The sequence below is a fragment of the Gavialis gangeticus genome, unplaced genomic scaffold, assembly GCF_001723915.1.
Source record: "Gavialis gangeticus isolate Ggan-Ray unplaced genomic scaffold, GavGan_comp1, whole genome shotgun sequence".
In the NCBI taxonomy this organism is placed as follows: domain Eukaryota; kingdom Metazoa; phylum Chordata; order Crocodylia; family Gavialidae; genus Gavialis; species Gavialis gangeticus.
The window spans coordinates 87283665-87295004 of NW_017729031.1; the positions used below are offsets into that span (position 1 = coordinate 87283665).

Below are 11340 nucleotides of genomic sequence, written 5' to 3' on the forward strand. Positions count from 1 at the left end.
GCTGCTGGCCTGGAGATCCAGGGAGTAATTGAATTTGACATCTTCATGAAGCTTATGACAACCCCTACAAGGCATTTTGGGGAGGAGTCAGGAAATTTATTTACTATATTAGAGTAGAATTTTCAAACACCTGATGTAACATAAGCCAGTCTGAAAAAGTCTCAAAATCTAAGGCTGCTTAAAGACGTAAAAAACCTGCTTTAAATTCAGCGTGTCCCTGCGCTGAGCCCAAGACTTGCCTAGAAGACTCACTGCATTAGTTTGACCTGGCTCGCCCAACATCTGTATAGACTGCACACTTCAGCCTGGCTTCCTGGAACATTTATGTAATAGATGATTCTACAGCTCCTTTGTAGTGAAGCAAAGGAACTGCAGACACTACAAAGCCAGGTAAACTAGCTTATTGCTTCTTTCAGTAAAGCGAATTTTAGGGTTTGTCCCCGCCCCCCCATTTTTCAGCAGCCTATATGTTTATACCAAATTAACTCTATGAAATGTATACTTTACCAAGTGACAGAATTCAATTTAAATATTCAATAAGAAAATATTAGGTTAATATGGGATTTTCATTTTAAATTTCTGAGATGAGGCTTTAATCTGAAAGTATTCCCCAAATAAATGAAATGGTTTTGTTAATGACAAAAAAAGGCTGGGTGAAACAGCACAATGGCTTCAAAAATATTTTTGAGGATGCTAGTGCCCTCATGTTGCAAGAAGCTATTAGTACCTTAGTGTTAAGGACATTACTACTCAGGAATAGCTTCACAATGTCTTTAATTTAGAAGTTAGAATTTTTGTTCACAACTGTTTACAATTTCTGTCTAAAGAATTTCCCAACTTGCAGGATTTGTTTTGAAGGAATGCTATCGAAGTTGAGGGATCTAACAAATGACTTGTTTTGAAAGTCGGACCAAAAAGTTCGATCATAAATATTCAAAGTATGCCATTACAACATGGAAGAGTAAAGGGTCTTTCCAATTTAGAACATATCGTAACTACAGCAGTAATAAGACAGAATTTAAAATCTGCTTTTGAACGCATGTTGCAGTGAAGAGTTTAAATATTTATGTTTCATACCTGGAATCTGTCAGGTAAAACTGTAAAAACTAGTTTTAAAAGCTACTGAGGGACAGTCTTAAAAGTTGATTCTTAATACCCTTGTTAATACCTCCTTTAAGGATGTGTTGCTACTTTGACCTGATGATAGACATATGAAACCTCTTTCCCAAATTAAGTTCCTTGTGATATTAACACACAAAGTATTTCTGTACCTCTTAGTGCTTCCATGATTGGTTGAATAGTCTCAGACCACTGATGTGCACTGATTGTGGTATAGATCCCTGGGAAGTCTCTCTGCCAGATTCTCTGTCCCACTGACCAAATCCCACCAAGTTCAGAATTTGCCTATGGTAAAAAAGCAAACAAGTTAATAACAAATCATCTGCATTGTCCCCAGTGATTATTCATGAGAATTCAATATGTATGGAAAGTATGTTTTCCTCTTTAGCAACAGAGACTTTACCACAACTATAAAGATTACAATACAACAGCAATCTTAAGATACAAATAATAGGGTAGCATATTACTAGTACTGTCACAGAAGTGCCAGCCTAACTCAAGCAATGGTAATTTTTAAAGCCAATGCTGTTAACACAGAAGCAACAAAACAGGCTGTGGAAAGTAAAAGCAGCATAGTAAAACCACATTTAACACTGCCTCGCCTTTCTAGATCCCATCCCTCAAAAAATTACTGCAAAAGGAAAGAAAAAGCATCAGAATCATGTAATTTTAAATGTATTATTTTTGGATGATTAAGCCTACAAAAGCAGGAAGAGACTAAAAGACACACAGGTAAAGGAATCAAGTTGTCAAGCAGAAAATCAATGTTGAAAACATAGAATTTGATAGATTTTGCTATTTACTTATTAGTTGCTTTTTGCTGTGAGAAACAGTTAAGCCAGTAACTAAAGAAGTTCTGAGAAGCGAGGCAGCAGTGAGGCACAGACAGACAGCAGAAGCTGAGCCCAGCTGTGGCCTGCTCCTGCCCTGTGCAAAAACCAGGGGCCCAGGCACCTCCCTCCTCCCCCCGACTGCCCCATGAGCTGGCCCAGCCAGGGCCCATGCTCAGCCTTCCCAAATTTTTTTTCCCCCATCCTCAAAACTGTATACCGTGGTAGGTAAAATGGTATATGGAATATTAACTGCAGATAGTCAAAACCGTGGTTGGCAAGGGAAACCTGTACACCAATTTTGCCCATAGCCGCATTTCAGGGTTCTTAGAGGGAGACAGCTAATACTGAGAATAGGATATAGTCTCTTTTTGATGGTGGCAATTTGGCACATGGAAGTTAATTTTCAGTAAAAGCTAATGGTGATTTACTGAACTCTCCTATTCAGGAGGTGGTCTGAAAATCTTATTTTTGCAAAGGAAGAGTCAGAGAAGAAAAGATGTTTACACCAGCAAAGAGACGGAAATCTTAAATCAGTGATAGAAAAAGATTAATACATCTTGTCAGGTGTCCCCACTGGCAAAATGGTTTAAGGGAGCTCAAAACTCAGCCTGCGACAGTCCATCAACTACGTAAGCTCAGACCCATGAGTAGGGACTTATGAAGTTACATGGAACAGATGTTGTATCGCTCAAAAAGGCATTGAAGCAAGTACTCACAGATTTAATAGCAGGGGGAATTCTTTTCCAAAGATACCGTGCATTATTCCTAACGAAATAAAGCTCAGTTAAATATATTTTTTGCAATCATATCCATCAAAAGCATACTGCTAGAAGAAATAACAATTCAAAACTAAATCACCAGACTGGACCAAAGCAGTCTATATTAAAACTAAGGATCAACAACTGTAAGTTTGTTCTCAGGGGAGTCTGTCATGTCACTGAGTTTTATTAACATGTTAAGAGAAAATGCTCAGAGATTTACTAAAACAAATATGAAGTTAGTATTTCATTCACACTTACAAGATTGTGATTTGGCAAGTTTGTGCTGACCCTTCCCTCCTAAGAACAGCCCAAAAGATAACTAACTGGTTTAGTTATCCTATTGCCAGTGCCTTCAGATAGTTTTCTTACTTTCACTGTAAGAATAGAGGAACAGCTTTCAAAAGTTCTAAAATTCAAACAAGCAAACTTTTATTTTTAAATGTGAAAAAACACTGCATCTCCTGTGTTTTCCCCTTCAGATAACTGAACCACAGTTCAGGCCAACTCTGGGTGCTGGGGAATCACTTCAAACATAAATCCCACTTAAGAGAGCTTTTAGGCTAAAAAGATGACCAGAGAAGAACTTTTTTGAAGAGCTCATGTAAGAGTGTGGGATGGAGACAGCCTTTAAGATGTGACATCACCCTGGAAGAAGAGTCAGAAGAAACAACGTAGCATGAGTTGGTTTTCATTTACAATTGAGTCACTCAGCGAGGAGGCCTTGAGTGTAATACTGGAGACAATCCAGTTTGGAGCTGCATCCTCCACCAAAAGGCAGTTCACTTCTCTGCTGCTCCAGCTTCACTGCAAGAGGATTTTTACCATTCACAACCCAAATTCCTCCCTCTGAGGAGAAAAACACCTGAGCGAAGGGGAGACTGAACAAAAAGAAGAGAGGATTCAAAGGTGCAAATTACTTGGTGTGAAAAGTCCTGGAATTAACATTTCAGATTACTCAGGGTAAGTGTTTTTTAAGTATATTAGAGCTGTTATGGCTGAGTTAACCTTACTTCACGTCATTGCTTCTGTACTGGAAGTTCTCTCTCCTGTCAATTCAAGTTGCATGTTGTTGCCTTTGCAGAGTTTGGTTTGCTTTAGCCAAAACTTTTCTTCTTTTTTGTTAAATCAAGTAACCACACTCACCCTGAGTGCAATGGCTCTGACTCAGTATTTGAGAATCTCCTCTGCTGAGGAGAGATGTAAGTTTAGCCAAAACTTTTCTTTTTTATTAAATCAAGTAACCACACTCAGCCTGAGCGTGATTCATCTTATGAATGCATCTTATCCCAGACTTTCAATGGGATCTGATCAACAGACACTCCACAGCCCTATTTATTTGCAGGGGCTTTGGCTCATACCTGAGCAGATAAAAAGTTGCAAACCAGCAACATAGAGGAAGCCAGTAGCAGAGTAAATTTAATCCCATTGTTGTCAGGAACCGAAAATGAAAAGCAGTCCAAAGCCGTAAATGAGGTTTTATTTAGATTGCTGGCTGCTGAGGTTTTTTTTCTTTTGCTGCCTTAGTTTTATACTCTACACATGATATATATTACAGCCGCCTCATCTGAGGAGAAGCAGGAGCAAAGCTACAGCAGAGCCAGTCCCCAGGAGGGGCCTGTTAGTGCCTGTGGTGGGGCTGAGGAGAGACCTCACTGATTTACTAGCCCATCGCCTTAACCACTCATCCATCCTGACTAACATTCGTTTATCCCTACGGATCTTGGTTTCAGTCAAGCAAGTACCTAGACTTCTAGGCACAAGCAGGATTTTTCAACTACAGGTAGTCCTTGGACTTATGACAAAACTGGTTCCTGAAAACTGTCATAAGTCGAAACGTTGCAACTCGGAACCAATTTTCTCATAAGAAACAATGTTATAAATGGGGGATTGGTTCCATAGGACCAACACCCTATTTTCACCAAAAAATACCCCAGAATTTTGTACTCGATCAATTATAGATGAGTAATATAGCTACATTAATGTTTTTATATTGTAAATAGCAATCATATTGCTTTGGTAGGACTTCTTTGAGGCGACTCTGCTGGACTTTTTGAAGGGCTCTTGGCTGGAGTCTTCTCAGGAGTCTTGGCTGCAGGTTTTTCTGGAGTCTTGGCTGCTTTCTTAAAGAAAGTGTCCAAGGAAGTTTGGACAGATGTTCTCCAGGGAGATGGGTGACACAGTGAACTCGTTTGCTGGCGTGGAGTCGCATCTAATCAAGCATTGTAAAGTCGAAACTGACGTATGAAAGTTGAAACAGGGTGTCAATTTATAAACGTTGTAACTCGAAACGTTGCAAGTCGAGGGCTGCCTGTATTCTGAAGCCCATGATACTAGGACTTCTTTTCATTTACAGACCTCTCATTGAAACCAGTGGGAATTCTATGGAAAAATCCATAACAGGCTTATGTCATGTACTACTTAAGGACCCTATAATTTTCTTGTTCAGTAGTAGAATTTTCCATGGACATGAGGGGAAAGTTGCAAAGTAGAGATCACTAACTGAGGGAAGTGCTTATTATCATCATCATCACCATCACTATTACTTCTACTGCAGTTTATTGTATGTACAGTGGTTTGCAGACCTGCTAATGGATTAAAACCCCATTGTGCCATGTGCTGTATATGCTCATGCTCAGGCCCAGCCCTACAACCGTGTTGTGAAATCATTATTAGAGCTGAACTGAGAATGCAATTTACGCTGACAATGTCTCTGTTTCTATTTAGGTCACACATTGGCGCTTTGAAAAACAAGCAAAACAAAACAAACAAACAAACAATCAATATAGAGGAAACATTAACATTTGTCCACAGTGGCAATTACTTCTATCATACTCTCAGGCTGTTGTAGAGTTGAGGCTCAGCAACAAGAAGGTAAGTCTTTGGCGTCTTTAGAGAATGTAGGATTTGTAAAAATGTGATGCTGCCTCATGAGATTTTGCATGAGAATACGACTTTCCCAGTGGAGTGTTACATTTAGTGTGTTATCTATGTATTATCCATGCAGACCTGTTCTGCCTCCCTTATTTGTATGGAAAAACCTAGAAAGGGAAATTGAATGTTGTAACAGCAAGAACACCAAATTCCAGCTATTGACACAGATGACTAAGGCTGTGTGAAGCTTCAGTCCCCGATTAGATTCGGCCCAATTTGGTGGCCAAATCTCTAAATCCAAATTGAATCAGAGGACCCTTTACTCTCTCTGATTCAGAGAGATTTGGAAAGATTAGGGGATTCGGACATAGGCACAGCTTTAAATATTTTTCTACATGCCCCTAGGTAGCAGGTGGCTCGTGAATGTTGTGGTACTGGGGCACATGAAGTATCCCACAGAAGTGCAGGAGGCTCCCGAGCGTGCTCAGCAGCAGACCCAGCAGCACTTCCAGGTCCACTGGGGAGTGCTGCCACCACCCCGCCCCGTACCCTCCCAGCTCGGCAACTGGTGCCTCCTGGGTCTGGGGGGACACCTGGGGTCCTCACACAGCTGATTGCCATGCCAAAGGCAGCATGCAGCATGGTTTTGATTGGCGCACAGACTGCTTCCCGCCCCCTGGGGCGGGAAGAGCCGTGATCCAACCCATCAATGGATATAGGCTGACTGGATACAGATGATAAGCTTTAAATAAATTGAATCAACAATTATGATGCCTGACCTAGAATCCTAGGATTTTCTGTGTATGAAATGATTCACAAAAAGAATGTCTACTTATACAGAGAATTTTACTTAGGTTCTTCTCTTTTTTTCCAAACCACAGAGGTTGGAGTTGAGAAGAAGGATGTGGTCTTTCTGATCAATGGCTCGGATGGTGGGAGAAGAGGGTTCCCTTTGCTAAAAGGCCTTTGTTGTAAGAATGGTTGAAAGCCTGGACATCAGTCATGACAGAGTCCATGCTGCTGTAACACAATACAGCAATGCCATCAGACCCGAGCTCCTTTTTAACAGCTACTATGATAAAGCAGATGTTGTTAGAGCCATTCAGGGCACGTCTGTTATGGGAGGGTCTCCTCTCACAACGGTACAGCCTTGGACTCTCTCATAAAGCAGATATTCACTGCTCAGAGTGGGAGCAGGATTGCCGAAAGTGTCCCTCAACTCTTGATTTTGCTGACTGTTGACAGATTAAGGGACAATGTGGGAAGCAGGGCACTGCAAAATGGCACTGTTCCATTTTGACTCATGTTTCAATGGAACAGAGTTTCATTTCAAATTTTGTTCCAATTCAAAACTGCTATTCCGTTTCATTTTGTTGATGTTTTCGCTAGGACCACGCTGGGAAAAGAAATAGGAAATGTGGGGATTGGAGTTATTTTACTTCAACTAAACAGCTAAAACTCAGTTTTATTAACATGTTGAAAGAAAATGCTCAGAGATTCACTAAAACAAAAGTGAAGTTTAGTATTTCATTCCAGAAAACAGAAAATAATATTTTCACTTAATCACACAGAAGTAAATGCCCTCATATGCTACAGAGGAAATGGTAGTTTTCATTTCAGAGATGACGCTGGGGTTGTAAGCATAAAGTATTAAATTTAGTTCCGACACATTAAGAGTTGTGACTTTAGGTTTATTAATGTAATAGAATGCTCCAACATTGACATTTAATGGAAGTTTAAGTATTTCAGCCATACTGTGAATAGCAGCATGTGACAGGAACTACAAAAAACCAATACCTGCTTTTGTTATCTAACCTACTAACATGTAAAACCAAACCATAAAGAAGGAAGCACTCAGTTTTAGTGCCTAAAGGTGTTATTTGGCAATATATCAAAACTTTTGTTTTTTCCACTACTGAGCACATTCACATTTACAAGATTGTGACTTGGCAAGTTTGTGCTGACCCTTCCCTCCTAAGAACAGTCCAAAAGATAACTAATTGGTTTAGTTATCTTATTGCCAGTGTCTTCAGATATTCTTCTTACTTTTCACTGTAAGAATAGAAGAACAGCTCTCAAAAGTAGCTTTCAAAAAGTAAATGCCAACTTTCAAAAAGCCTATTAATTTATTCTTGAACACTATTCTGTGAAGCATGAAAACATGATTCTTTTTCCCTAAATGAATTGACTATACTTGTTGGAGAGACTGCCTTGCTACTAAGTGAATGCCAGCCACAGTTACAACATTTGAGATAAAAGGACTCTTGGGTTATTCTCATTTTTCTTGCACAAGATTTCAGGGATTAGGCCATCAACTCTGGAAAAGGCAATTTACCATGAGCCATCAGAGATGAATCAACTGAATCCTAAGGGTAGAAGCAGATGATGCCTGACATCTCATTTGTGCTGTCATAACATTTATATGGTGGCACAAATGTTGAGCAAATACACATCAATACCCTTTGCTGGGCCACATGAAATGAAAAATTGGTGGCACAACAATAGGTGGTAATAGGTTCTGCCTCTTCATTGTAGCAGACATCTATAACCTTTGTCACGGGGCATGAATTTGGCCAAGTGGGGAAGGTAGGGTGATCACATCACCCCTTGTCCCACACCAACTAGGGCAAGACAAAGGGAGACATGTTTTATCCAGCAAAGTGAATCAGCTAGGCCACAACACATCACAGCACAGTTGATCCACTTCATTTCTAGCCTATGACTCCTTTCTTTTTCCTAAGAAAGAGCCACTGAGGGGAAAGAGTAAAAGGAGTTTATGGGGGAAATGACATTTATTAATCTTGACATAATGGAATGGGGAATCAAAGTTCATTATTTGTTTAGCTGTACATTTGCTATACACACATTCACCCTCCTAGTACAGCGGTTGCAAACTTTTTCAGGTTCTGGGTCAAAATGACCCAACTCAGATTTGAGGCAGACAGGCACTAGAAGCCAGCTTCAGCTGCCGCTTCTTCTGACTGTTGCAACCCCACATTCATGGGCCAGATCAAATGCCTTCAAGGACCAAATTTGGTCAGTAGGCCATAGGTTACTGACCCCTGTCCCCGAGTACCAAGTGCATTTTATTAACCAATTAATTAATAAAATTTAAAAAGAGGTCTGACAATTATAGGTCAAGTTCTAGTTGAGGTGCCAAATTTGTTACCATTACCTCAAAAAGTTAAAGAGTTGAAAAGGGTACTTACATGTCATTGTACAGCAGGTATAAAGCTAGGAGCTGACCATAGACTAACGGTGTCGCAATTCCCCCTGGAGCCTTAAAACACAAATCCCAATTATTTAATTGGTAATTATTTTGAACAAGCAACTAATATTAAGATGTGTACATTTTTCTCTTTAAGCCACATCAAATTATAACTGAAGAAAACTCCTAAGCCTAACAGAACAGAAGATGATGTTGTTAGATCTGTGATTACATTGTTTTGACAGTCTTTTACAGATGCAATCAATTCCAACATGCCAGATAACTTGCTGTAGTTTGTCCATGCATGGAAGCAAGATTGAGGGCTCTGGAAACTTTACCAGGTAGTTATGTCATTACATGAACATAAACCACCTTTGACTATAAGAAAGAATGCAAGTATTTCCACCCAAGCCTATTTCCCACTTCAAGGTGCAATTTCTTGATTTTTAGAAGTCTTTACTTTCTAAGGTCAGTTCTAACAATTTTTGGACCCTACAGTAAAAGACACTTAAGAAGTAATATTGGGTAAAATTTCTTTGACATTTTGGAGAAAACAAAAAGTTTCTACAAGGAAAATAGCTAAAATTTAAGCACATTATACCCGACACACACTATACCAGTAGGCTTCACAAATAGCATGCCCTCATCTAGATTGGAATAAAGTGATTTTTAAAGAAAATAATACATTTATGAAAGCACAGGACATATCCAACACAGGGATTTTGAGTTTTCACCTCTACATAGAAAGACAGCAGTGTAGCAATAATATGTATGCAGATGGGGGTTGTTGGTTATGAGGCCTGATAAACTGACCAACTATAGCAAGTGAACACTGATGACTACTGACAGTTCTATATGAAATAGGAGAGGACGGTGAAACTGATGTCAAGTGTGTCACCTTTCTCCTCCCCAAATCTGGTATAAGAATAGTTCAGAATCCTTGCTCTACATCATGTTGGTTTGCAACAACTCATGGTCTATATGAGAGAGACAGAGAGGCTGACACAGAGCTGTATCAAGGGTCCGCAAAATTAAAGCCAACTAGTCTTCCTACCTTCCTTGGCTGCTACTTAGATCACTAGGTACGTAAGAGAAACTGACAAGACTTTCACATCACTGCAAGAGACAGGAACTAGAAACACTGAGGGCTAGGATTAAAAAACAGATCAAGGAAAGATGTATTAGTGGAGACTATCATCTTTGCAGCAGCCAACGTACTCTGAATGAGAAGGGAAAGAAAACAGAGATTTGGACCTCCTTGCAAGCATCTAGAGAGGGATGTGCAGATTTCAAGTAGGAAGCAGAGTTGGATACTCACTAGCAGAAAGCTACAGAACACTGTATGGAAACCACCCTAGAAGGAAATATTTTTAGCAAGACCCAACAGAAATTGGGGCTTTACTGTGCTAGGCACTATATATGAACATTCCAAAAGATGAAGTCCATGTCCTGAAGAGCTCACAAATTAGAACAGTGCTCACAATGGAGGTGCACTGATCCATCAGTCCATATTGTAAATCGGCACCAATAAAAAGAAAATTGACATTACTAGATATTTTTTGGCCACGTGGCCAATAATGTAGTTGATAAATGCCTGCATGCATGCACGCAGCTGCAGCATGCACACAGCCATGAGTGCAGCCCAGTAGCTTGAAGACCAGCATCTAGCCCACCTGTGGGGGGCAAGGGGCATGGGAGAGGCAGATCAAGGCCCCTAAAGTGAGGGAGGAAGTGGGGCAGGGGCTGCAAAACTGGGGTGGGGCAAGGTGCGGAGCACAGCTCGTCTGGGAAGGTGTGTGGGGGCGGGGAGGGATGGTTTCCACCACTGCATGCAACCCCCAGGGAAGGCATGTGCCCCCCCAGATCTGTGTGCAGAGTGAGGGCGGGCTGCTGCATGCTCAGGGCCAGGGATCCACCGAGCTCTTTCCAGTGGGAGGTGGGAGGCTGGGCCTGGGCTGTGCTCAGAATGGGCAGCAGTGGTGCTGGGAGGAGAGCTAAGGGGTGGGCTACAGTCACCCTAAAATTTGCCTCCCAGCACTGCTGCCATCCACCCTGCCCGCGCACAGCCCAGGCCCTATCCCCCACTCCCCCCATGCCTCCCTCAGGGGTGCACACAGTGGCAGAAGCTGTTCCTTTTATATAAGGAGTTACATATCCTACAACACTACTACATGGTCAGAAAACTACTTGCTTAAGTGTCTCACAATGTTACTTTTAATACATCATTCTGCCTTGTGGTCAGCAGCTTTTGCTGAGCCACAGATTAAAGCCTTTATTCAGCTGCAAATCCAGTGCTCCCCAAGATCCAAATACAGTCACCCTAAATCAAAAGAGTCTTTATCCATGCACTCCTAGCTCACAGACATTGGAAAAACTGGCAGAGACACACAAAATGTTCTCTCTGGTGAGATCAGCATCACACCAAAGTTGAAAAACAATACAAATGGCAAAAGGGGGTGGGGGTAGCTTCACTCAGTAGAGAACTACCCCTGAAAGAATACATAGTAAACTTGACAGGTTTACATGGTGCCTGTCCCCATTGCTAAAG

General features: G+C 41.0%; 1 protein-coding gene across 1 annotated transcript in view; it reads right to left on the bottom strand.

Moving 5' to 3' along the window:
* COPS8 (COP9 signalosome subunit 8) overlaps nucleotides 1-11340 on the bottom strand; it is a 29135-nt gene that overhangs the window by 11750 nt on the left and 6045 nt on the right. Inside the window, exons 2-4 of the mRNA XM_019523347.1 lie at nucleotides 8794-8864; nucleotides 2669-2717; nucleotides 1272-1404 (exon numbers count right to left, since the gene is read on the bottom strand). Coding sequence (XP_019378892.1) covers nucleotides 1272-1404; nucleotides 2669-2717; nucleotides 8794-8864 — 253 coding nt within the window. The remainder of the gene's footprint in view (nucleotides 1-1271; nucleotides 1405-2668; nucleotides 2718-8793; nucleotides 8865-11340) is intronic.